General features: G+C 58.5%; 5 protein-coding genes across 7 annotated transcripts; 2 read left to right on the top strand and 3 right to left on the bottom strand.

Annotated features, from left to right (window-relative positions):
- Window positions 1-2,774: 2,774 nt before the first annotated feature.
- On the bottom strand, window positions 2,775-4,897 carry JDV02_003077 (uncharacterized protein). Its single transcript, XM_047984168.1, has 2 exons — window positions 3,471-4,897; window positions 2,775-3,416 (listed from the first exon to the last, which is right to left on the bottom strand). Exon 1 carries the CDS (start codon window positions 4,879-4,881, stop codon window positions 4,453-4,455), a length of 429 nt encoding a protein of 142 aa, XP_047840141.1. The 5' UTR covers window positions 4,882-4,897; the 3' UTR covers window positions 2,775-3,416; window positions 3,471-4,452.
- A 50-nt stretch (window positions 4,898-4,947) lies between these two features.
- JDV02_003076 (uncharacterized protein) lies at window positions 4,948-6,670 on the top strand. The gene has a single exon (XM_047984167.1). The coding sequence runs from the start codon at window positions 5,059-5,061 to the stop codon at window positions 6,607-6,609; it is 1,551 nt and encodes a 516-aa protein (XP_047840140.1). The 5' UTR covers window positions 4,948-5,058; the 3' UTR covers window positions 6,610-6,670.
- Window positions 6,671-11,061: 4,391 nt separating this feature from the next.
- On the top strand, window positions 11,062-11,876 carry JDV02_003075 (uncharacterized protein). Its single transcript, XM_047984166.1, has 2 exons — window positions 11,062-11,453; window positions 11,535-11,876. Exons 1-2 carry the CDS (start codon window positions 11,201-11,203, stop codon window positions 11,537-11,539), a joined length of 258 nt encoding a protein of 85 aa, XP_047840139.1. The 5' UTR covers window positions 11,062-11,200; the 3' UTR covers window positions 11,540-11,876.
- Window positions 11,877-12,653: 777 nt separating this feature from the next.
- JDV02_003074 (uncharacterized protein) lies at window positions 12,654-15,777 on the bottom strand (the record flags this gene model as incomplete). Its single annotated transcript, XM_047984165.1, has 6 exons — window positions 14,912-15,777; window positions 14,622-14,853; window positions 14,437-14,569; window positions 14,332-14,381; window positions 13,792-14,281; window positions 12,654-13,736 (listed from the first exon to the last, which is right to left on the bottom strand). Exons 1-6 carry the CDS (start codon window positions 15,093-15,095, stop codon window positions 12,654-12,656), a joined length of 2,172 nt encoding a protein of 723 aa, XP_047840138.1. The 5' UTR covers window positions 15,096-15,777.
- A 2,665-nt stretch (window positions 15,778-18,442) lies between these two features.
- On the bottom strand, window positions 18,443-20,509 carry JDV02_003073 (Homoserine O-acetyltransferase). Of its 3 annotated transcripts, none has more exons than XM_047984162.1 (3): window positions 20,236-20,509; window positions 19,727-20,117; window positions 18,443-19,672 (listed from the first exon to the last, which is right to left on the bottom strand). In XM_047984162.1, exons 1-3 carry the CDS (start codon window positions 20,285-20,287, stop codon window positions 18,595-18,597), a joined length of 1,521 nt encoding a protein of 506 aa, XP_047840135.1. In that variant the 5' UTR covers window positions 20,288-20,509; the 3' UTR covers window positions 18,443-18,594. The 3 variants fall into 3 exon arrangements, with proteins under 3 accessions (XP_047840135.1, XP_047840137.1, XP_047840136.1); XM_047984164.1 differs by having other exon boundaries at window positions 19,727-20,113; XM_047984163.1 differs by having other exon boundaries at window positions 19,727-20,509.
- Between the last annotated feature and the right edge of the window lie 16 nt (window positions 20,510-20,525).

The raw sequence follows: 20,525 nt of genomic DNA, 5'->3' as shown, positions 1-20,525 counted from the left end.
TTTCCATTATATTGACACTGCTTCACGATTATGTTGCGCTTCGCAATGTGTCCTTGTCTGGGTTTTGGAGTGGTCCCACCAGGCTGGCGATCCATTCAATTCCATCCACTTGAAGCATGTATTGAGTTGAATTGACGCTTACTCATCATTCTGCTCGTTGAATTGAACCACGTTGACCGCAGATTGAATGGATTGACGTGGAATTGAAAAGGTTGAAACCCGAACCCACTCCCCATAATTTACTTCAATTCGTCGCCCGGCCCCTGTATGATACTATGCGCAGCATCCGCAGATACGTCGATTAACGGATCTATGGTGCTGATCAGGCCATTTCGCACCCACGACCTCAAAGTCTGCGTAACCCCGATGGTACTCGCCTCCAACCGACTGCGTTGTGGCGAAACCATTTGTCCCGCGACACTGAAGAGGCGCTCGCACTCTGCGGACATGGGAGGAATCGACAGCAAATCGAGAGCCATTCTTGACAGGCGTGGGTAATCTTTTCGTTTCCCCCACCAGTATTGAAACGGGTTGGTGACAAAGGGGTCGCTTTTTGTATCCGGACTTGACAGCCACCGGTCGTACTCATCATGATCTCCTGTTAGCGAGGTAGGATAGGACGAATAGTCCCCTGCAAGGGATGACGTCCTTTGCGCGCGATGTCTTTCCAACGCGCTCATGGTCTTCAGCCGCTTGTAGGGGGGCTCCTCTTCAGGCGTTTCAGGAATCGAGAGTGTCTTGTATTCTCTTTCCCACAGACTTCTGACGAGCCTTTTTGCCTCCTGCAGCCAGGCCAGCTGTACTTCGTCGGTCCAGGTGCTCTCGAAATGGCAATTGATAGAGACGCCGAACCACTTTACTAGGGACGCCACGTTACGGACGCCGTGTGGCTCAACCGCCTAATCGGGCAATTGAACATTCCACGTCATGCAGCTTCGTTCCAGCATTCCCAACTTGCCTCTCAGCCATCTAATTAATCGCTATTAAGCTGTGAACGGTTTGACGACCGTACTTATTAGCATTACTCCCCGTACCATGGCAGTTCAAATTCACCATCATCGACACTAAAATACATACCTTAGTCGTTGAAGTGGGGAACCCCTTTGACAGACTATCCATTTCAGCTACCCCAGTGGCAGCGCTATGACCGGTACCGCTCCCGCACCCCACTCTGCAATTGACCCCGAGCCTCATTACGGCGATGGCGACGACAACGCCTTGTACAACCTGTTTGCGACATGGCCAGAAAGCTATTTTAGCAGCCTTCCCAAGCCACATGGTAACCGCGGAGTTGATGAGCCATATTGGGAGTTGCGGCAGTCGCGAATCTTTTTGGACGACTGGTTCCGCGGCCGGGGTGCGCAGCGCTTGATCAATTCCGGAGTTCCAGGCCCTGACAAGCTAGAGAGACGGCGCTTGCGCGAGCAAGCGGGTTCAGATGATGCCGAGCAACGGACGAAGAGCACGGTCCGTTTTCGGTCCGCCTTGCATTTCGCCCAGGAGCAAGCCAAGGTCGATGATTTACTGGCACTCGAACTGGTTCAGCACTGCCCGGCGCTTGCAACGCGGAGGGTCGCTCCAGAGGCCCGAGGCCGGTCCTCATCGGCCTTAGCAACGTCACCGTTGCCACCGCCGCGACCGCCGCGGAGCTGGGTGGAAGAGGAATACGAGGAATGGGACGGCCTGTCCGACACAGGGTCCAGCAGCCAGGGCACCGAGGTGCCTATCCCCAACCCACTAATCCCTGGCCCTGCAACCATATCGGTCGATGCTCTTCAATCGCAGGTCAACGAATTTGCAAAAGAAAATGGATTTGGCGTCGTCAGACACAACGGTTCCGGCAGTCGAGTGCGGAAGACCAGATACGTGTTCCAGTGTGATCGATACGGCGAGCCACGTGCGTCAAAGGGCGCGGGCCTCCGTGAGAGGCGGTCGCGCAAATGTGGTTGTAAGTGGAAGGTCATTGCGGAGGCCATGGAACAGAACGACTACATGTGGACTCTGCGGGCGTTTGCCGACCCTGCGCACAGCCAACACAACCACGACGGCTGCATGAGTATCTCGGCGCATCCAGTCCATCGGAGGCTTACGGAATCTGTCAAGGCGACAATTGAAGCGACAAGCCGACGCGTCGGGATTAGGGCGCGCGATGTCCGTGGCATCGTTCAGGAAAAGCATCTCGGAACGAACTATACGAGAAGAGATATATACAACGCGAGGGCACTCTTGCGTCGCGAAAAGCTTGGCGGATTAGGCTCAATAGCCGCCTTAATCAAGCTGTTCGACGAGAGGAGCATTCCATACATCGCCAAATGGTCGGCGGCAGAGCCTGATCGTCTTGTTGGCCTACTGTGGACCTTCCCATACTGTCTCCGAATGTGGAAGCGTTTTCCGGAAATCATGAGCTTTGACAACACGTACAATACCAATCGCTTCAAGCTACCGCTCTTCCAGGTTACGGGGCAGACGTGCCTGAAATCCGTATACAACGCCGCGTTCGGTTTGATCGATAACGAGAGACGCGAAGAGTTCCAATTCCTCGCGGAATCGATCAGAGAATTGAACGAGAAGCATGGAATCCCGCTACCCGATGTTGTTATCACCGACTACGATCAGGCGATGAAGGCAGCACTGGAAAGCCAGTATCCCGACAGTCAGCAACAGATATGTATTCAACATATCAACGCAAACGTTCTTCTTAATGCCAAACGGAAATGGAAGAGCGGAAATGATGATGCAGAAAGCGATGGAGATTGCAGTCCAAACGCAAGGCTGTCTTCGAAGGATATGGAGGCTGTGCACGCACTGGAGAGACAAGACAGCCCACTGAACCAGAGCAACCTCGCTGCGCCTGTGCCCCACAACTACCGTGGTGTCCTCGATTTGTGGAAGCTCGTCGCTTTTGCGGAGACAAAGGAAGAGCACGAAAAGGCATAGGTGCGCCTATGCGACGAGTTCAACGACCAGCCGGCCATCCTTATGTACCTTCATAAGACATACTTACCCCTACGAGCGCAGTAGGCACAATACTTCATCAAGAAGTACCGCAATTTCGGGATTCGGGTAACCTCTGGCACCGAGGCCAGCAACAACAATGTCAAGAGTTACCTGCTCAATGGGATGAGCCATTTGTACTCGCTGGTGGAGGCCATTGAGGCCATGCTGATTGATCAAGAGCGAGAGTTCATCGATGCCTCTTCGCAGGATGAGGTGCTAACCTCCCTTACATATTCCGGGCCCGGTTCAGAATACCTCGGAGGACTTCGCATGGTAATTTCTGACCCAGGACTCAAGCTTGTTACGAAGGAACATCGGCGCGCTTTGGGATCAATACCAAGTAGGTCGCGTCCATGGCCGGAGCCGATTGGGGATTGCAATGACAATTGTTCTGTCTCGTGGCAGTTGGGAATCCCGTGCTGCCATGAAGTCAGAAGCGGCTATGCCCCTCACGAAATGGGAGGTTCACCCACGGTGGCACCTCAGGGAGCCGACCTCGCACAATCCCTACCGCCGAATCCTGGACCCTAAGATCGCAGCATGCCTCCGAGGCCGGCCAAAGAACACTACACAACCTGTCCCCAAGAGCATGGAAATCCGGCCGTCAAGCCATAGCCGGGCAGCAGTGAGCTGCACTTCGCGGCGGCCCAAAGGAGACGATTGAGGGCACCGCCACCATCGCAGCGGAAGCCAAAGCAAAGGTGCACGCCTGCGTTGCTGGGCGCAACGGTGCGACAGCCCCCGACGAGCCCAGCCAAATATCTCAGCAGAATGGCTTGTGGGAGCCCAGCAAGCACCGATGTGCCACGGCCTCCCTTGATGCTGCGACGGGATACAGCAACGGAGGTTTCGTCGCAGAACCGCCCCACTGAGTGATGGCAAGCACCATATCGTGTATAGCGGAGCTCCCAGTCACCGCCTCTTGACGGACAAGCACCGGTCGCCGGGTCAAAACAGGCAGACGACGTGGTTCGAGCGATCGAGGCATGAAGGAGGTCGAGGTGGAGGGGAGGAACCCGTCAGCCCCTCAGTCCATTTGAAATATCGACGGACGGCGTGCGAGTATTTGAGGCTCTCCGGTATGTAAGGGTTGACTCTCGCGTGGCCTGTTGCCACATTCCCCCTCATTTTGTCGTCAATGAAGTCGATCCGCGATGCATGCTTCACCTCGGAGTGCCGGCTGCAAGGTCAACAAGCGCGACACCTCGTGTTTGTTCGCCGTTCAATTCCTGGCCGAATCCTGGTCGTGACAGCCACCACTGTCCCGCAGTAACCTGCATCATCCAATGACAAGCTCATGACGCGTACAGCACGGCTCGCGGATGCAGCCATCACCGGCTGCGGCGCTATGGCGTGAACTCTCCGAAAGGAGCGTACATCTCTGGCAAGGGACGGTATCCAATGACTTGCGACGCAACCCCCTTGTCGCTAGTTGCGCGTTGGATGGGACACCAGTCATCCTTCAGGTTGCGTAATCCCCCAAGCAGTGTTTGTAGATGTCGAGCAGAGGCCACCGGTGATCGACAAGGCCGTCCGGTCGAACGGCTCGAGGAAGCGAGCGGGCGGATCGTCGAGCCCAGGCCCAATACTTCTTTGTGCCAGTACTCGCTCCACGTGAGGGTCGGAGAGAGAGGTTGTCGTGGCGAGCTTTTCTGTCAGCGCGCCTCGTAGGTTCAGCGAGCCGATGGTGTTGACATGCTCTGACTTTGAGGTTGGAACCGTCGCGACGGCGAGATTGACGGGGCACTTCTGGTCGAGGCAGCCGGGACAACGTGCATGACGAGAACCAATGAAATGCGGCCGTCCCAAGTGCTGACCCAGCCGCCCCACCTCTTGCGCTGCAGAGATGCCTGGCTCACCCAAGTCGCGCGACCACACCCGCATGGCTCACCCGGCTCACCCAAAGTCGCGCGATTGGCCGGAGCGCCGGAGCTACTGGCGCATCTGCCACAGAGTCCCCCGTCCCACATCGACGAGCCCGCTGCATTCCGTTGCTCGTCGCGTCGAGAGACACCGACACGCACATACATAAGGTATACACACGCCCACCACAGCTCCACCATGACGCTCTCGTCGGGCTTCCATATGCCCGGCGCCTTCCACGCCGACGGCATCCACCAGGGTCTCTTCCGTCCGCCCGTCTCGCCCGCCTCGAGCTCCGGATATCTCCCCACCGCCGCAAGGCCCGCCTCCGCCGTTGTCGACACCGCCTCTACGACCAAGCGCAAGCGACACCACCACCAACATCACCATCATTATAATCACAACCCCCACCCCTCTACCCAAAAGGCCAGCGGCTGGCCCGATCACGATGACTCTCCCTCGACGCCCGCGAAGCCCCCGAGCGGCGTCCTGGCCCCCCCGGCCCCCATCTTCACCCATGCCCACCCGGGCGTCTACACGCTCGCCGGCGAGGTCGGCACGCCACATGCCGGGCCCGACGACAGCAGCGTGCTTGGCGAGAGCATGTACTCCGACTCCAACTACCGCAAAGCTCTCGGCTGCAAGCGACTTCGTGACGACGTCGACATGATCGATCCGGGCGGCCCGATGCCGCTCTTCAACCTTCCCACCGCGCCCGCCCAGTCACGTGGATGGAGCAGTGTCGCTTTCAGCACCCTCGGTGGTGTCGTGGGTAAGGTCTGGGAGTTTTGTAAGGCAGGTGCCTTTAGGGGCTTTTATGCCGGTGGCGGGACGGGGTACGACGTGCAGCCAGGAGACGAGCTCGCGCCCGAGACGCCGCGGTACTACGACGATGATAAAGTCACCGATGAGCAGCGTGTGCCCGGGTACTTTCCCCAAGGCTTCGAGTATCGCTACAACGAAGCGGCCGACGATACATATACGGGCTACGATAGCCGAGCGTCTACGCCTACTGGCCCGGCGGCGAAGCGGAGACATATGGGGTCGTCCGCAGACGAGCTGGGCAGAAATTGGGTCATGGTCAAGGAACCGCGACCCGGGCCAGAGACGTCGACGCCTCGCAAGCAAACCGCAAACCGACCACAGCCTCGAAACCGGAATCAGGGTCCGGCCGCCACCACTGGCCGCCGGATCGTGGCCAGCCCGCGCAACGCACCCAACGCTGGCGCCACGAACCCTGCCATCTCGACGCCACGCCGATACTCGAGCCGCCTGAGCTCCTCCACCGCCGCTTCCCCATCCGCGCGTGAGCCGGCTCGGCCTGCTTCTTCGGCCTCGCTAGCATCCTTTAGGTCTCCCGAGCCGGCCAAGGCGGCGAGCAGGGCCGTTCCCAACCCCGCAGGTACGGCGTCGCCAACCTCGCACGCTGCGGGCTCTCACTCTGGGCGGCGCTCCCTAAATCAGTCGGTCGGGCACGCCTCGTTATCGCATCGTCGCACGCATAGCAACGCGTCCACGGCGTCGAGCCGCGGCGGCAGAGAGCAGGACCCCATCGAGGCGAGTCCTCGTCTCGATGCCGAGGCCAAGAAGCTGGCGGCGCGGCGCAAGATGGAGGAACGGGACGCGGATGTGCGGATTGCGGCCTTCAACAAGAGACTCCAGGACATGATCAGGCAGGGCAAAGAGGCGCTCGGCACGACAGTAGAAGTGGACGGCGGGGATGGAGGGTGGGAGGACGATGATGACTGATGGATGAGCACTGAGAGGATAGGCTGATATGACTTACGATACCTCATGCCATGTTCTCTGGCTTCGTTGTCCCTTTTTCTTTTTCTTCTCCGCTCTCGTCCCTTAACGGTTACAACTGACGAGCGAGCGAGCGAGCCTGGCGCCCCGGGCGTGCGCGCACAGGAAGGGCCATTGATACGAGATAGCTAGCTAGCTGGCACCTTTTTTTTGTGGCGCTACAAAGTATGAATGTAATCTACGCCATCGAGGCTCACTCCTTCAACACGACATGAGCTGGGGTAGCGGACAAAGCACAGTCAAGCCAGCAAGGAAGCAAGCACATGTGACGATGGGCATGCGCTGTGTAACGCGGCAAAGAGTGGGCAGCCGAGCAGCGGGCACACGCAGCCGTTGAATCGATCGGAGATTTTTGTTTCCCCGCTCGACACCCCTAGTGGGTGCACCTTCGCCCTCTCGTTTGTGTCAGATGTGTGCGACGTGCAAGGCTGCCAACTCTTTGTACTACGTGCTTTGTACGACGTATAGTTACGTAGTATTTTATGTTCTCGAGTCGAGTGCTACCAGGAGGACACGGCGGTTTCGCGGGGGCAGGCGACGACACGATAAAAAAACCATCGTAACTGCATACGTACCGAGCATATACATAGTATGGCCTGGCACGGCAAGGACCTTGTCAGCTGCGTACGTGTGGTGTATGTATGTTGTAGCAGCGAAGGCTGATTGTTGCTTTGGGTCCAGTCGCGTTTCTGCGCGGTTTTGGGGGGACCGCCCGTATGTTTGAGGACGGGCCGTTGACTCACTCGTGTATATATATATATACGTGTGTGTGTGCGCGAGTGTGTGCGAGTGTGTGTGTATGTGTGAGTTCGGCGTTTGTCCGCCATGCCTATGTATGTGCCCGTGCAAACGAGTTGTGTCAAGTAAGCGGGTGGGTGGGTAAGTGGAGGGTGCGTACTACTACCGCATCGAGACGTCTCGGCCAGGAAGAGGCCTCACTCGATTGATATGGGGGAAGAGGGGAGGAGGACAACGTGGGAACCGAAAAATAGAAGGGCTCTCGTAGAGTTGGGAACTTGGGGGGGGAAGGGGGGGGGGGGGGGCTCCTGCGTTCTGAGGAGGACGCGGAGATGTCGAAATGGCTTCCTTCTAACAAGTATTATGCAGATGACTTGATATGGTACGGAGTCGTCTTTTTTACTTTCTCACGCGCACATATTTCTCTTCCCCCCTTTTCTCGCACATTAGACGTCGCGTTGCGAAGGAAGTTCACGGCCCAGGCGGGGCCTGCACGAACAACTACGTTAGTTAGTACTGACAACTTTGAGGTCTTTGGGGTGAACTGTCTGTCCATTGCTCCGCCTCCTCCCTCTCCCCAATCTTTTATCTCTCTCTGTCTATTCTTTTTCTCTCTCTACCTCTCTCTCTCTCACGCGCGCGCGCGAGCACGCGTCACGGCATCCTCCCCCACAAAAAAACACACGCTTTTTTGCATGCCAACTGAGACTCATGTCTCACAAAGCCCAATTCTTCTCGACTTTTTTTTCCCCTGCCCTCCGAACAAAGCCCGGCCGCTTCGCCGGCCAAGGAGTGGGGAGGGGAGGGGTTGGTTTAAGTAGATGTCTAAGGTCTAAAAATAATAATGCACATTGCCAGGACCTGTTTTTCTTCTTTCTTTTTGGTGGTGGTGCGTGTGTGTCTCCCGTTCCCATGTCGGCTTTGAAGGGGGGGGGGGGGGGCGTGCACATTGCGGTTGAGCCTCGTGAGTTGTGACCAGGAACGATGCCACTCATTTCCAACTTCACTCGCTCCGCCCTCCCCCCCGGGCCGGGACTCGGACCTGGAAGGGGAGGGAGAGGGCCGTGACGGGGAAATCGCCGATGGAGCCGTGATCTCGACCGGTCCATCTCGGCGGCGGCGGCGGCGATCGCGGCGACGGCGGCATCTTGGATGTTTCTTTGCTTCCGCCCTTCCGCCCCCATCGCCCCCCCTTCAGCCTCCGTCAGGCTCGTGCGGCGGCGCAAGCTCTCTGGACGGACGGGGTGCCAAGAGCTCGCTGTAGTGGTACTGTAGTATTGCAACGGAGAACGGAGTGGTCCGACACATGTAATTATCTCTACTATATGTACTCCGTACATTGTATATTCTATATTCTGGACCCGTCAATCACGAGCTCCCCCTAAAAATAGACCTTGCGGGGTGCAGGGAGAGGAGCTGCTACATACGTTGCTTCGCACGTGCAGCAACAGCTCAGCAAGGGAGAGGAAGCTATCGCGGGCTTGCTGCTTGGCTGCTGCGGACGCCGGCCGGCGGATTGCGGACTGCTGCCTATGGTGTGCAGGAACTGAAGCCGCCGTCCGTCGCTCGACCTGCTGGCCATGCGCGTGCATATGAGGTTGGTGTAGATGGTGTCAAGTAGCCACGCATTGTAACCTTGGGCGGCGCTGCATCGGCGGGCCAGCTCGAGGTTATAACAACTAACTCATGTTGGGCCTGGTTGGGGGTGCGCGCGAGCATGCGCGCAGCAACGGCCCATCTCCCCAATCTCGCTCGAACTTTTGTCGTACATATCTTACAGTGAGTATTGAGCACGCGGGCGAATGCCACCCTCACGTGGTATCAATCAAGCAAGAGCTGGCGGGGGAGGCGATCGTCACAGGCAGGCAGTCAGGCAGTCAGGCAGGCAGTCTTGCTGGCGCGCGTTGGATCGCTGTCCAACGCGTTGGAGCACGGGCAAAAGCGCCCCAGAGCCGGCACTCACTCCCGTCACTCGTTCGGGAGAGAGGCCCCTCCCTTCCTTTCCTCTTCCTGTAAGTCAAGGTCCCAGTTATTAACTAGTTATTTTTAAAACAAAGTCACACAAGGAGTTGTTGAACCACGGATTCAACACGGTGCCGACTACTAGCTACTAACTAAGAAGTAACTTGGGACGTATGTTCAGCACACACGCCTTTCGAAGAGATATGTAATAAGTTATAGTCATTTGTGTTTTCGACATGGCATGCCCAGCAAGCACGTCCTCGTGCAACCATCAAATCGTCGACATGGTCAACATTTGATGTCGCGCTGCCCGGCGTCAGAAACCGCAAATGTCGATCAGGCTCCTGCGCTGTATCACCGACCGACCGACCGACCGACCGACCGACCGACCGGGCGTCTTGGCCATTCCTGCTGCTGCCGCAGAGTTGAGCCCTCGTCCGCGGGCATCATGGTCCTTTGCAGGTATGGTGCAACAGAGACTACAGTGCTGCGCGATACGACCATCATTGACTCAGCACCTAGTCGTTCTAGCACGCATGTATGTCCGTGGTGAGAGGGTTAGTTACTAGTTACTACCACAAGTCCTTGTGCGGCAGCAGCAGCAGCTCTCTCTCCCCCCTCTCTCTACTCGTCCTCCCTCATGCGCGCGTTGCGTTGCGTTGCGTTGCGTGCCTGCGCATGATGGGTCCGAGTTCCAAGACATTTCGCTGCGCCAGAGGGGGGGCGTCTGAGACATCTTTCCCAACTCCATAAGCCAACGAGGTCAGTCCACACCACCGCCGCAGCTGCCTTCTTTCCCCCCTTCCGAGCGAGGCCGCAACATCCGATGCTGGTGGCTTGCTTGCCTTGGCCGCCGTGGAATTCACAGTTGCGGCTGGAACTTGCCCCCCCGGCTTGGTTTCTACGCCGCCACCATATCCCGCGGAAGAGGCGCTGCTAGTTACTACGTACCGGCACTCACGGCAGCCCGCCACGCATCCCCCCGGCGAGACATTGGACACAGGTCTGGGGTGTTTCTTTGCTTTTCTCTTTTGCCCATCCCTCTCTTTTCTTTGGAGGCTCTTCTTATCGCTTGGAAGGGAGAGAGCGTGGGAGGTACCCCCCCCTGTCCTTGGCCGCGTTCGCCTCGTCACTTAGGTCCTCGTGGCCGCATCAACACAACACGCCAACTCACCACTTCGACGACCAACGTCCCGACGATCCAAGACAGGCGCAATCTCCCGCCCTTGCCGGGGGGGGAAGGGCGAGCAACGATTCACCACCACCACCACTTCCACCATCGTCACTGCGTACTGCTAACTACGTACCACCCATCCATCTGATCTGCTAGGTACCACCCCCCCCCCCTTCTATCCCTCTTCCTCGGCGGCCGAACACCACACAGACTCCCCCTCCTGCATCTCAGACATGAGTCAAGTCTACTTTCTGTACCTGAGGGTGGTGGCCCTGGCCCCTTGTCCCAGGCTGCGGCTGCTGCTGCTGCTGCCTGCCCCCGAGACAATGTGACAGGACGGATATATCTAGACGAGTGCCCTCGCCTCACCCCCGCCATGAGGGACAGGAAGAAAGAAAAGAAGGTCGTCGATCTCCCGAGTAGTCTTACTTCAAGTTATCCACCACGACGACAATCACTTCAACAAAGTTCAACTCTACCAAACTTTAAAAAGTCACGATGAAGGTACGTTGCCCATTCCTGCCGCATCAACAGTTCAATATCAACACCATCCCTGGGAGGGGACGTTCCCAACGACGTCACGGTTCGGTCACCTGGCGACGCGTAACATCTCATCACAAGACAGAGAGAGAGAGAGAAACAACAGAACATGTGCTGACCATGCTATCCCTCGCCCTCCAGTCCACCATCACCGCCACCCTCCTCTCCGTCCTCCTTCTCGCCGCGTCCGGCGTCAGCGCCGCCCCCGCCCCCGCCGAGCAGGCCAAGCAGGCCGAGGCCGTCAACTACAACAGCCGCTTCACCTGCCCGGATAGGGTCAATAGTTTTTGCCGAGCGTCCAATATTCACTCCGGCTGCACCTCCAACAACGAGTTCCGCTCCGACGCCATGGACACGTGCGGCGAGTGCAAATGTGAGCACCCTCCCCCCCTCCCTCGCCGGCTCTCTCCTCGTCTCTGGCCAAGTCATAGTCTGCTAACACACGGCACCCCAGGCTAAACTGACTCGCCCATAACATCATGCCTTGATGTGTGATGAACAGAAGGGGCATCAGCGGTGACGGGTTTGGGTTCGGTCAACGCATTTCCTTGTGCTGCTCACGCATAAAAGCCCATCCATTCACACCGCCGCGACGTCTCTCTCTCTCCATGTTGCAATTCAGCGAATCATGTATTATCCATCAGTTTCTCCACGCGATTCGCGAGAATTGGCACAGGCTTTTACGCCCACTTTCTACGCGAACATACCTCCTCGCAGTTCACAATACCAGGCTACAATACTCTGACCTTGACCCCCCAAGATGCAGCGCCGCCGCCTCTCCGGCGCCCGCCTCTCCACGTCAGCGCATGTCCTCCTGCCTTCATGCCGTCCTGTTGTGTTGTCCTCGCCGGCTCATTGACCAGGGCGGCTGCTGCTGCTGCTGCTGCTGCTGCTGCTGCTGATGCGACAGGGCCGCCCCGACGACATCTGCATAGGAGACATGCGTGCCGGCCATTCACCCGACAGTACCCGCTCGTCACGGTCTCGCAGCGAGCGCCTCCGTGAGAACGGAGGGCAGGCCCAAAAACATACAAGCACAACCCGCGCCGTGCCTCTCGGGCTTCCCTTCGTGTTGTGTCGAGCTGGGGGGCAATCATGTTATGAGTTGACATGCTTGAGGGGTTATCCCAACCAAACGAGTTCAAAGAGCCGCCAGCAAGCGACACAGCAAATGGAAAGTCGGTTGCCATTGAAGAACCTGCTTCGTCTCTTCTCGATTACTCTCATGCTGTTGCTCAGAGTTCGTGGCTTGCTGAGGAAGACATATCGCATCTTGCACGTCGATCATGTCTGCTTCATTCCGGTTGGCGCAATGTTGGGGCCTTGCGGCGTCGTTAAGCTTCTGAGCGGCAACCGCCGTTGTTGCCGTCATTGATTCATCCTCGTCATCCTACAGTCCCTCCAGCTGTCCGAGACTAAATCTAACAATGAAAATGCATGTAGGTATCATCGTCTAGTGGTGTCCACATATCCCCATCAAAGCGCCTGAAGCAAAATGCAAATGCATCAACCCAACGCCCAACCATGCCCGCTATCTTCAGTCACACACACACACACACACTGTACGCACGCCCTAGTTCGGCCGCAGTAGCATGCCCACGTCCTGCAGCTGCATGTTGCCAGGCACCTGTGGTGGGCCGCCTCGGTCAATTCTCCCCCAGCCGGCGCCCCAGGTCGGCAGTTGCTGTTGGTGCAGCATCGTCTGGCTCGCCGTGCTCCCGGCTCCGTCTGCTGATGTACCGTCCGCTTGGCCACTTGCTCCACTTCGGTCGCGCAGAGCAAGTTCGGTCGATCCGTCGCTGGCACCGCGAGATTTCCGATGCCGTCGCCAGAAGCGAGTCTTTTGTTGCCGGGCGTTCTCCTCGGTGAGCTCCGGCGATGCCACCGCCCCTGACCGTGGCGATCGCTTCGACTTGGCAAAAGCACCTGCGTGGGTCCGGGGGTAGATGAAGCCGGCCGGCTGGCCGCCGTGGAACGGATTCCAGGCCCGCAGCTTGGGCGACCCAAGGCTGATGCTTCCGTTGCACCCAGCATTGTAGCTGGTTCTGGATTCCCCCGACAGCTCCTCCAACGTCACTCCCTTGGTTTCGGGGATAAGCAAGGAAACCAGAGTGCCTAGCAGCATGAACAGGGCAAAGAGCTTGAGGAGGCCATCGAGATTAGGCGAGCAGGCGTTACCAACGCAGCCCTCACTTCCCGGTCCTTGCTTCAGCAACGGAATGCTGATGACCTGGGCGACGATGGCCCCGATTTTTCCCATGGCCGCTGACAGTCCATGGCCGGTCGATCGGTAACGTGTCGGGAAACACTCGCCCGGAACAACAAAGGTCGTCGTGTTAGGACCTGCGTTGAACAGGAACTGCCCAAGAATATACAACGCAAGCATAGCACCCTCGCTCAAGTGCTTGAGTCTGAACCCTAGGATGCAGAAGATGATTGTCAGGAACAGGAAGCCGAATATCTGAAGTGGCTTGCGGCCCACAGTGTCGATGGTAAATACTGCCGTCCAGTACCCAGGGATAGAGCCAGCACAGGATAGAATGATCATGCCGACGGCCTGGTTGTACAGCTTGTCGTACAGATTGTTCCCAGTCGCGTATCCAATAGCGTGCAGAACGATGCTGCTGTTTAATCCGAGGCCGTAAAAGGCCAGGTCCTGCGCCCAAGTCAGCATGCCTAGCGTCAGCGGCGAACATGTTCTGTCTACGCACCAAAAAGAACCAAGACAGTGTGGTTCCGATGAGCACCTTGAGGTTCTTCCACTCGCCGAAATAGGCAAAGACATCAGCCCATGATGCTCGTGGGACATCGAGGCTTGTCTCGGCCACCCTGGCTCCCGAATTGCGGTTGGCCTCGTAGTCGCCACTGGCCTTGCTCTGGACGTACGCTCGGATGTCGGCATCGGCCTTTTCGACGTCGTGTTGGACATCAAAGGTGTATCGTGGCGTCTCGGGAATGGTGATGCGGTAGTACAGCGCGAGGCACGCAGGAATGGCGCCCACACCGACGATAATGCGCCAGGACCGGTCGGCAGCTATTCGACAGGCAGTGTCGCACTGCGTCTCGTCCTTGATGTTGATGTACGCACCCTTGAAGGCGGCGGTGGTGATGAGGGCAACTACAGACGACATGAGAAGCCCAAACCCCTGCATGGAGAAGACGGCAGCAATCATGGCACCACGCCACCGTGTCGGAGCAAATCTACGGCCGCGTCAGTATCGAGTCGCCAGCAGAGGCTCGGAACAACTCACTCCGAAGTAATCACCGATGATAACGGATAGTCGCCGCCGATTCCGACCCCCTGGCTTGTGTCAGCCCGTTTCCCATATTGGGCTCTGCTATGATGTGAGACCTACCATGACCACACGCCAGAAGATCAAGAGCGCCGAAGCGCTCACGGACGGGCTTGCAGAGACGAGAGCGCAGCAAAAGGTGCAGAAGATGATGATGGCGAGTTCTATGCCGTACATTCGGCGGCGGCCGAGAGCGCTAGGAAACGATGTTAGCAGTCTGTCTGTCTGTGCCAGGCGAGGCCGCTTACTCTGCCAACCATCCAAACACAATCATGCCGATAACAATGCCGGCACTTGTGGAGGCCTTGAGGGCTTGGTTGATCGTGTCGGGCAAGACCCCACCGTTTCCTCCGTACCCGTTGCCATTATCGTCGCCGCCCCAAAAGACCATACCTAAGAATGTCGTGATGAGGTTGATGGCAAAGATGTCGTAAGAATCAAGAAGAAAACCAACGCCGGCAACCAGTACTGCGCGGACATCTGCACAAGCAGTTAGCATTGCACATCGTAAAAGGGAGCGCGGCACACAGTCACGTACGGTACAATCCAAACGGCACCTTGTCAATCTCGGACAAGGCAAGTCGTCTCCGCAGGTTGGGGTCGGGTATGTGAGAGTAGTCATTGTAGAAATTGTGAAAGGCGCGGTTCCCGCCCAGGGTTCGCTCGCGAATCGTCGTCGCCATGGGCGGGGGCAGCATATCGTCGTCGACAGAGCGCGCCATCACGCAGGCGGCGGCGTTGTGATCGTCACCAACAGAGGTTATCCGTGCCTTTTGTCGGCAACATGAGAAGCGAGACGCGGGTCGGGGTCGCTCGGCGCGGGTGAGACAGTGACAGATGAGTGAATTCGTGCTTGGGTCTAAGGCGACATGGAGACTCTGAGGCAGCGACGGCGGCTGGTCTTGCCCATGGGGTCGGACAGGGCGTTGGTCGAAGCAGTCCCGGCGATAGGGCTGGAATTGCGGAGGGCGCAGGTGCGTGCGTGCGAGCGTGCGTGCGACGATCGAATGTCGAGGTTGAGGGCCGATTGCGTTATGGCGCCAGTCTCCTTGTCGTCGTCAATGCGCCGAGGGACCGGCAAGCCGGGGAGAGAGTGGCGGATGTCGGGGCTCAATTCGGGGCCGGTTTGAGGCAGGAAGAACGGACTGATGGTCAGTCGACTCTGGTCGAACGAGGTCGTCGCGGTATGCGTGCGGAGGGCAGGATGGAATGCGAGTGAAGTGTTGCGTGGTGTTTCACGTTGAGCAGAGGAGAAAGCGGCCCAGGCAGTCAGTCAGTCAGTCTGTCAATGGGCTGGTGGGCGAGGGAGGGAGGGACCAGTGCGGCCTCTACCTCTGCCTCTCTGCCTCCCCTCTGCCTCTGCCTCTGCCTTTGCCAGTGCATGGACAAATATGGATGGGATGGGTGGGTAGTGGAGGTGGGTGGAGATGGCTGGATGGATCAGATGCTTCGGGTCGGGCGAGCGACCCTCCACCCTTGCACTGCGCTAGGGAGGTAGGCAAAGGTATGCTGCAATGCGCTGCGCTGCGCTGCGCTCCGCTCCACGAGCCCTGCCTGGGCGCCTGCCCCGCCAGCTGGGCTGCTGCAGATGACAAACGGCAGGGCGTGCCCGGGGGTCGGACGGACTTTTAGGTATAGTAGCGGGTGGGCTGCAGTGCTAGAAGGCGGCGAAGAAGGATCCATTTGGAGACCCCGGCGGCCCAATGCGTTAGTACCGTACATGAGTACCATACTGTACCTTCCGTGCTGGGTCCAGCGGGTGGGGGTGGCCGTGCTGCGCTTCTTTTTGCTGTGCCCTCGGGTGGCATGGCTTCCAGTTCTTCATGCCTTCCTGGCTGGCCGGCATGGGACCGCTTCCAATTGGAACCTGGATGGACGGACGGACGGATTCACCTCGGTATGGAAAGCAGGGGCCCCATTGCTCGTACGTACCTTACGTACCTACAGTGCTGAGCTTGGGTACACACAGCTTGCCTGGTATCTGGGTACAGGTAGGTACTTTCGTAGGTTTGTACCGAAAGCACAGAGGGGGGCACGCTGGAACTGGATGGAGCAGGAGCCGCCCGACTGCATGGTGCTGGCCTGACGCCGGAGGAGGGGAGGGGGCATGCATGCATCGGTCGCAACCATTCAGTCAAACGCGCTCTGCCGCCATCTGCCTTCTTCGCTCCCATCTCACCACGCTTGTCTCGTCATCGTCGCCGTGTTTGTGTTCCTGTTCCTGGCGGCGACGGCGATGGCGGATTGGCGCCGGGCCGTGGCTGACGCCCCGACTCATCATTGCCGGGATAAGTTCCTGCCCTCGATTTCGCGCAGACAACCTCTCGACGCCGGCCAGCGAGCGGGCCTGGCTGGTCTGCTGTGGGTGGGCAGGAGAGGTGGGGGTCCCCCCCTCAGGGCACCCGCGAGTGCCTGCGTCAGCGACCGCGGCGAGTCGCCGAGGAGAGCAGGGCCGGGGCCCTTTACAGGGTTCCGCCCACTACCGTCAGCCGCTTGGCCCCGTGGAGCCTTTGTTCGGCGTTTGGGCAGGCTTCTAGCACCCTTCCAGAACACCACCACGATGCGGGTGCCCAGCCGGCCAAGCCACCAAACCTCCAGGGGCTCTGCCGCGGCCCCGTTAATCCTGACGGAAGGAGGAGGTGTGGTGCATGGAAGCGCAAAAGAACCCCGAGATCGACTCAGCCGCAAAGCCATCAATCAATCCATCGTCAGTCAATCAATCTCTCACCACTCGCTATCCAACCATCCATCTATGCCCCAGAAAATGCTTCCAAACTGACTTTGCAAGAGCGCTGTCGGGCCGCATTTCGTTTCGACGAGGCGCGGCGACGCATTCCCCTATCGCCTTGGTAGTCGTCATCTATCACAGGCCGCCTTCGGCTTTGGGTTACACTCTGCACGAGGCGAATGTGCAGCATAGCCCCATCAGTACAGTAAGATCGAGGGTCGCCTCTGATGATTATCGTACGAAGCACGCTCTCAGTCGCCTTACACGACCCATCATCAATGTCAGCTTCGCAGCCGTATCCACGCATCACGATCCACGATGCTGGCCTATCCTCGGACGGTCATTGGGCCACCTCCCATTGCGACACCGCCGTCTTCGCCAACCCGCCCTCGTGCGCCTGTTTACAGTAGGGTGGCACCGTTACAGCGGCCAAGGTCTTTTTTTGTTAGCGTCGCGAAGGTCCGTGGGTTGGTTTCGGGAGCCGGTGAGCCTTTGTTGGCAAAGCCCGAAACCCGCTCCTCGCAAAGGGACCTGCCTGGGCCGTCGCCCACGGTGCCCCAGCACCATGGGGTGCTTCGCTTCGTTGCCAGCCTATCACCTTGGGCCTGTCAAGAAGCATCTGTGACGCGAATAACGATGAAACGGATGCGATACCAGCGGGGCCGTGCCATGTCTCTGATTGCCGAGCGCCATGGTGGACTCATGCCTTGTGCTCGTGCGTACGAAGTATGTGCGCACGTGCCAGATCCAACTGGACGTACCGCCAGCGCCGTCATCATCGCCGTCCCTTGGCAAGGCGGCGGTCCATTGTTTACGTACAATGTATTGTGCGTGGCATGATACGGGCACCAGGGGGCTGGAAATGCTCCCTATGCGGATCTTGGCGAACACGTCGTGCGTGGGCGCGGCCGAGGCGAGGCGAGGCGGTACTCGAGCTCGACGTGTCCCATAATCCTATTGCAGACACGGCAGCGGGCCGCCAAAGCGGGCGCGCCACGTTACTGAGCGCCCAACTCTCACATCCCGTAGTGCGGCATCCGAATGCCATGCGCATCTGCAATACGGATCTTGACGTACGGTACAGTACGCAGTCCATCCGCGCTGAGCGCATTGGGCTGGCACCGGGGGCCGTCAAGGTTGGCATGGGCATCATCTCGCACCCCGTGAGCATGACGATGCCCACAGACTGTGCGGCGCTGTACGGAGTACTAGTCCTACCCAAGACTCGCCACGTCTCGGTGATGCCCTGGTGGAGATGGCGACCCCTGAAACCCGATGGGCCAGGATCTGCTTGCCGAGATGGTTACCGACGCGCCCGTTTGAGATGCAGCAACCATGGTCTAGCCGCCTTGCCTTTAACAGTGCTGTTCTAAGTAGTTTCACGTAGCCAAATCAGGATGGCATGTAATACAGCTCAGGGTTCTGGTGCGTCTGTACTACTATTTTGTTCTTGCTTGCTCTTAGCCCATCGTTTTTATCTAGACCAAAGGTGTTCACCACGCAGTAATGTCCTCGACCTCAGCCTCACCGAACGTGCTCGACTTGGTCAGCTGCCCGACGCCCGTCTCCTCGGGCGCGCTGCCCTCCTGGCTCATAATGTCTGGCAGAACCTCTTTGAGGAACGCCAGAATGTAGCTGTTGACCTGCTCAAACTGCAACAGGAACGCATCATGGCCTTCAGGGCTGTCGATGCGCTCCAGCCGCGCGTCCTTGACATGCTGCGCGATTTCCTCCTGCTCGGCAAAGGTAAAGAGGCCGTCGCTCTCGATGCCCAGCACCAGCGTCGGCTGCTCAATCAGCGCCAGCGCCTCGGCGATGGTAGCCGCCCTGTTCCGCGACACGTCGTGTGTGTCCAGCTTTCGCGTCATGGCGATGTAGCAGTTGCCGTCAAAGCGCTTGACAAATTTGGTCCCTTGGTATCGCAGGTAGGACTGCGCCGAAAAGTACGTCGACGTCGGCAGCTTCTCGCCGCCCGTGAGACTGCCCTTTTGTGGACCGTGGAACTGAGGATCAGGCGACTCCGCAGGCGTTGCACTCTGTGCCGCCGCCGCCGTCGCCGCGGCACCTCTAGATCCCTGCGCCACCGGGGTCTCCGGGGGACCGCTGGCCCCGCTGCTGGTACGCGAAAGTGCCGTTCGCTTGACGTTGTGGCCGTCGTTGTGGATGTGAAAGTGCGCCTCGGACGGCGTGCTGGGCCGCGGCCGCTCGCGGATGGTCTGCACCTTGGAAGGGTCGGGGATGTTGCGTCCGAAGCGAGCCTCGAACGAGTTGCGGCTGCGATACGTCAAGAGTGCCGACATGCGCGCAGCGCCTAGGCCCGTCGACGGCGGGTCGTCAAAGGGGTAGTACCCGTCGTCGTACTTGGGGTCCGCGTAGATGCTCTGCCTTTGCGCTTCGCCCCAGCTGATGCCCCAGGCGCTGTGACGGCTTGACGTGGCTATGGGCACGATGCACCGGATGTAATCCTTGCCAAAGTACGCCCACTCCAGCACAAACATGCCGCCCAGGGAGCCGCCGATGACGGCCGCGACCTGCTTGACGCCGAGATCGTCCAGGAGCAATTTGTGCAAGCTGTCACGAAATGAGTCAGCCCGAGTCAATATGGAGCCGGCCAGCGATACTTACTTAACATCGTCCCGGATGGTGGTCAAGGGAAACTCTGGCCCATAGCGTCCCTTGGCACGGTCGCCGTCCTTGGCCGTGACGGGGCTCGCCGTACCATACGGACTGCCCAAGCTGTTCATGCACACGATGAAGAACCTAGACGTGTCGAAGACGCGTCCGGGGCCTCCAAGCAGCGGCCCCCACCAGTCGCTCACGTCGGCGCTGCCGGTGAGCGCATGACAGATGGCCATGGCATTGTCGGCGTTGGCGGTCAGTTTGCCCCGCGTCGTGTATGCCACGGGGACATTGTAAAGCGTAATGCCCGACTCAAGAGTAAACTCGGGTATGATGGCTATTTGCTGGTCGGGGATGAGAGCCGCGAATGGGTTCTCCGGCTGGGAATGCGTTCTTTCTTGCAGGTATTCAGCCACCATTCTCGTTCTCACAGATGCCCTTTGCCATCGGTGAGTCGCCGGCGAAAGACCGGCAACGCGGTCGCTGGAAAGATCAAGAACAGGTGCGCTACTGACCGTATCGTACCCGGCCATTGCCGTTGGCGCGCGTGGCTGCTTCCTGGGCCATTCTTGGTGCAGCTGTGACGGGGCCTCACTCAGTCGTTGCTGAGCCCGACAACGGAGGTGGAGGCAGTTTGGTAATGGATGTGAGATAGAGGGAGACGACGCTTGCATAAAGACACAATGAGAAACCGGAGAGATACCAAGGTGTCTACATGCAACGCCGACCCTGAAATAGCTGCCTACAACTACAACGTCCAAAAGTTGATGGCAACGTGTGTACCCTCCGAGAGTCTTTGAATGGC

The sequence above is a fragment of the Purpureocillium takamizusanense genome, chromosome 2 (genome assembly GCF_022605165.1).
Source record: "Purpureocillium takamizusanense chromosome 2, complete sequence".
Taxonomy (NCBI): domain Eukaryota; kingdom Fungi; phylum Ascomycota; class Sordariomycetes; order Hypocreales; family Ophiocordycipitaceae; genus Purpureocillium; species Purpureocillium takamizusanense.
This window is presented reverse-complemented; position numbering and strand designations above follow the sequence as displayed.

Bases quoted from the DNA above. Each gene is read 5' to 3' on its own strand.
- JDV02_003077 (XM_047984168.1), bottom strand. From the start codon at position 4,881: ATGCGGGTGTGGTCGCGCGACTTGGGTGAGCCAGGCATCTCTGCAGCG.
- JDV02_003073 (XM_047984163.1), bottom strand. From the start codon at position 20,394: ATGCAAGCGTCGTCTCCCTCTATCTCACATCCATTACCAAACTGCCTC. The intron at 19,673-19,726 runs GTAAGTATCGCT...ATTTCGTGACAG, and splicing joins ACCATCCGGGACGATGTTAA to CTTGCACAAATTGCTCCTGG.
- JDV02_003075 (XM_047984166.1), top strand. From the start codon at position 11,201: ATGCTATCCCTCGCCCTCCAGTCCACCATCACCGCCACCCTCCTCTCC.
- JDV02_003076 (XM_047984167.1), top strand. From the start codon at position 5,059: ATGACGCTCTCGTCGGGCTTCCATATGCCCGGCGCCTTCCACGCCGAC.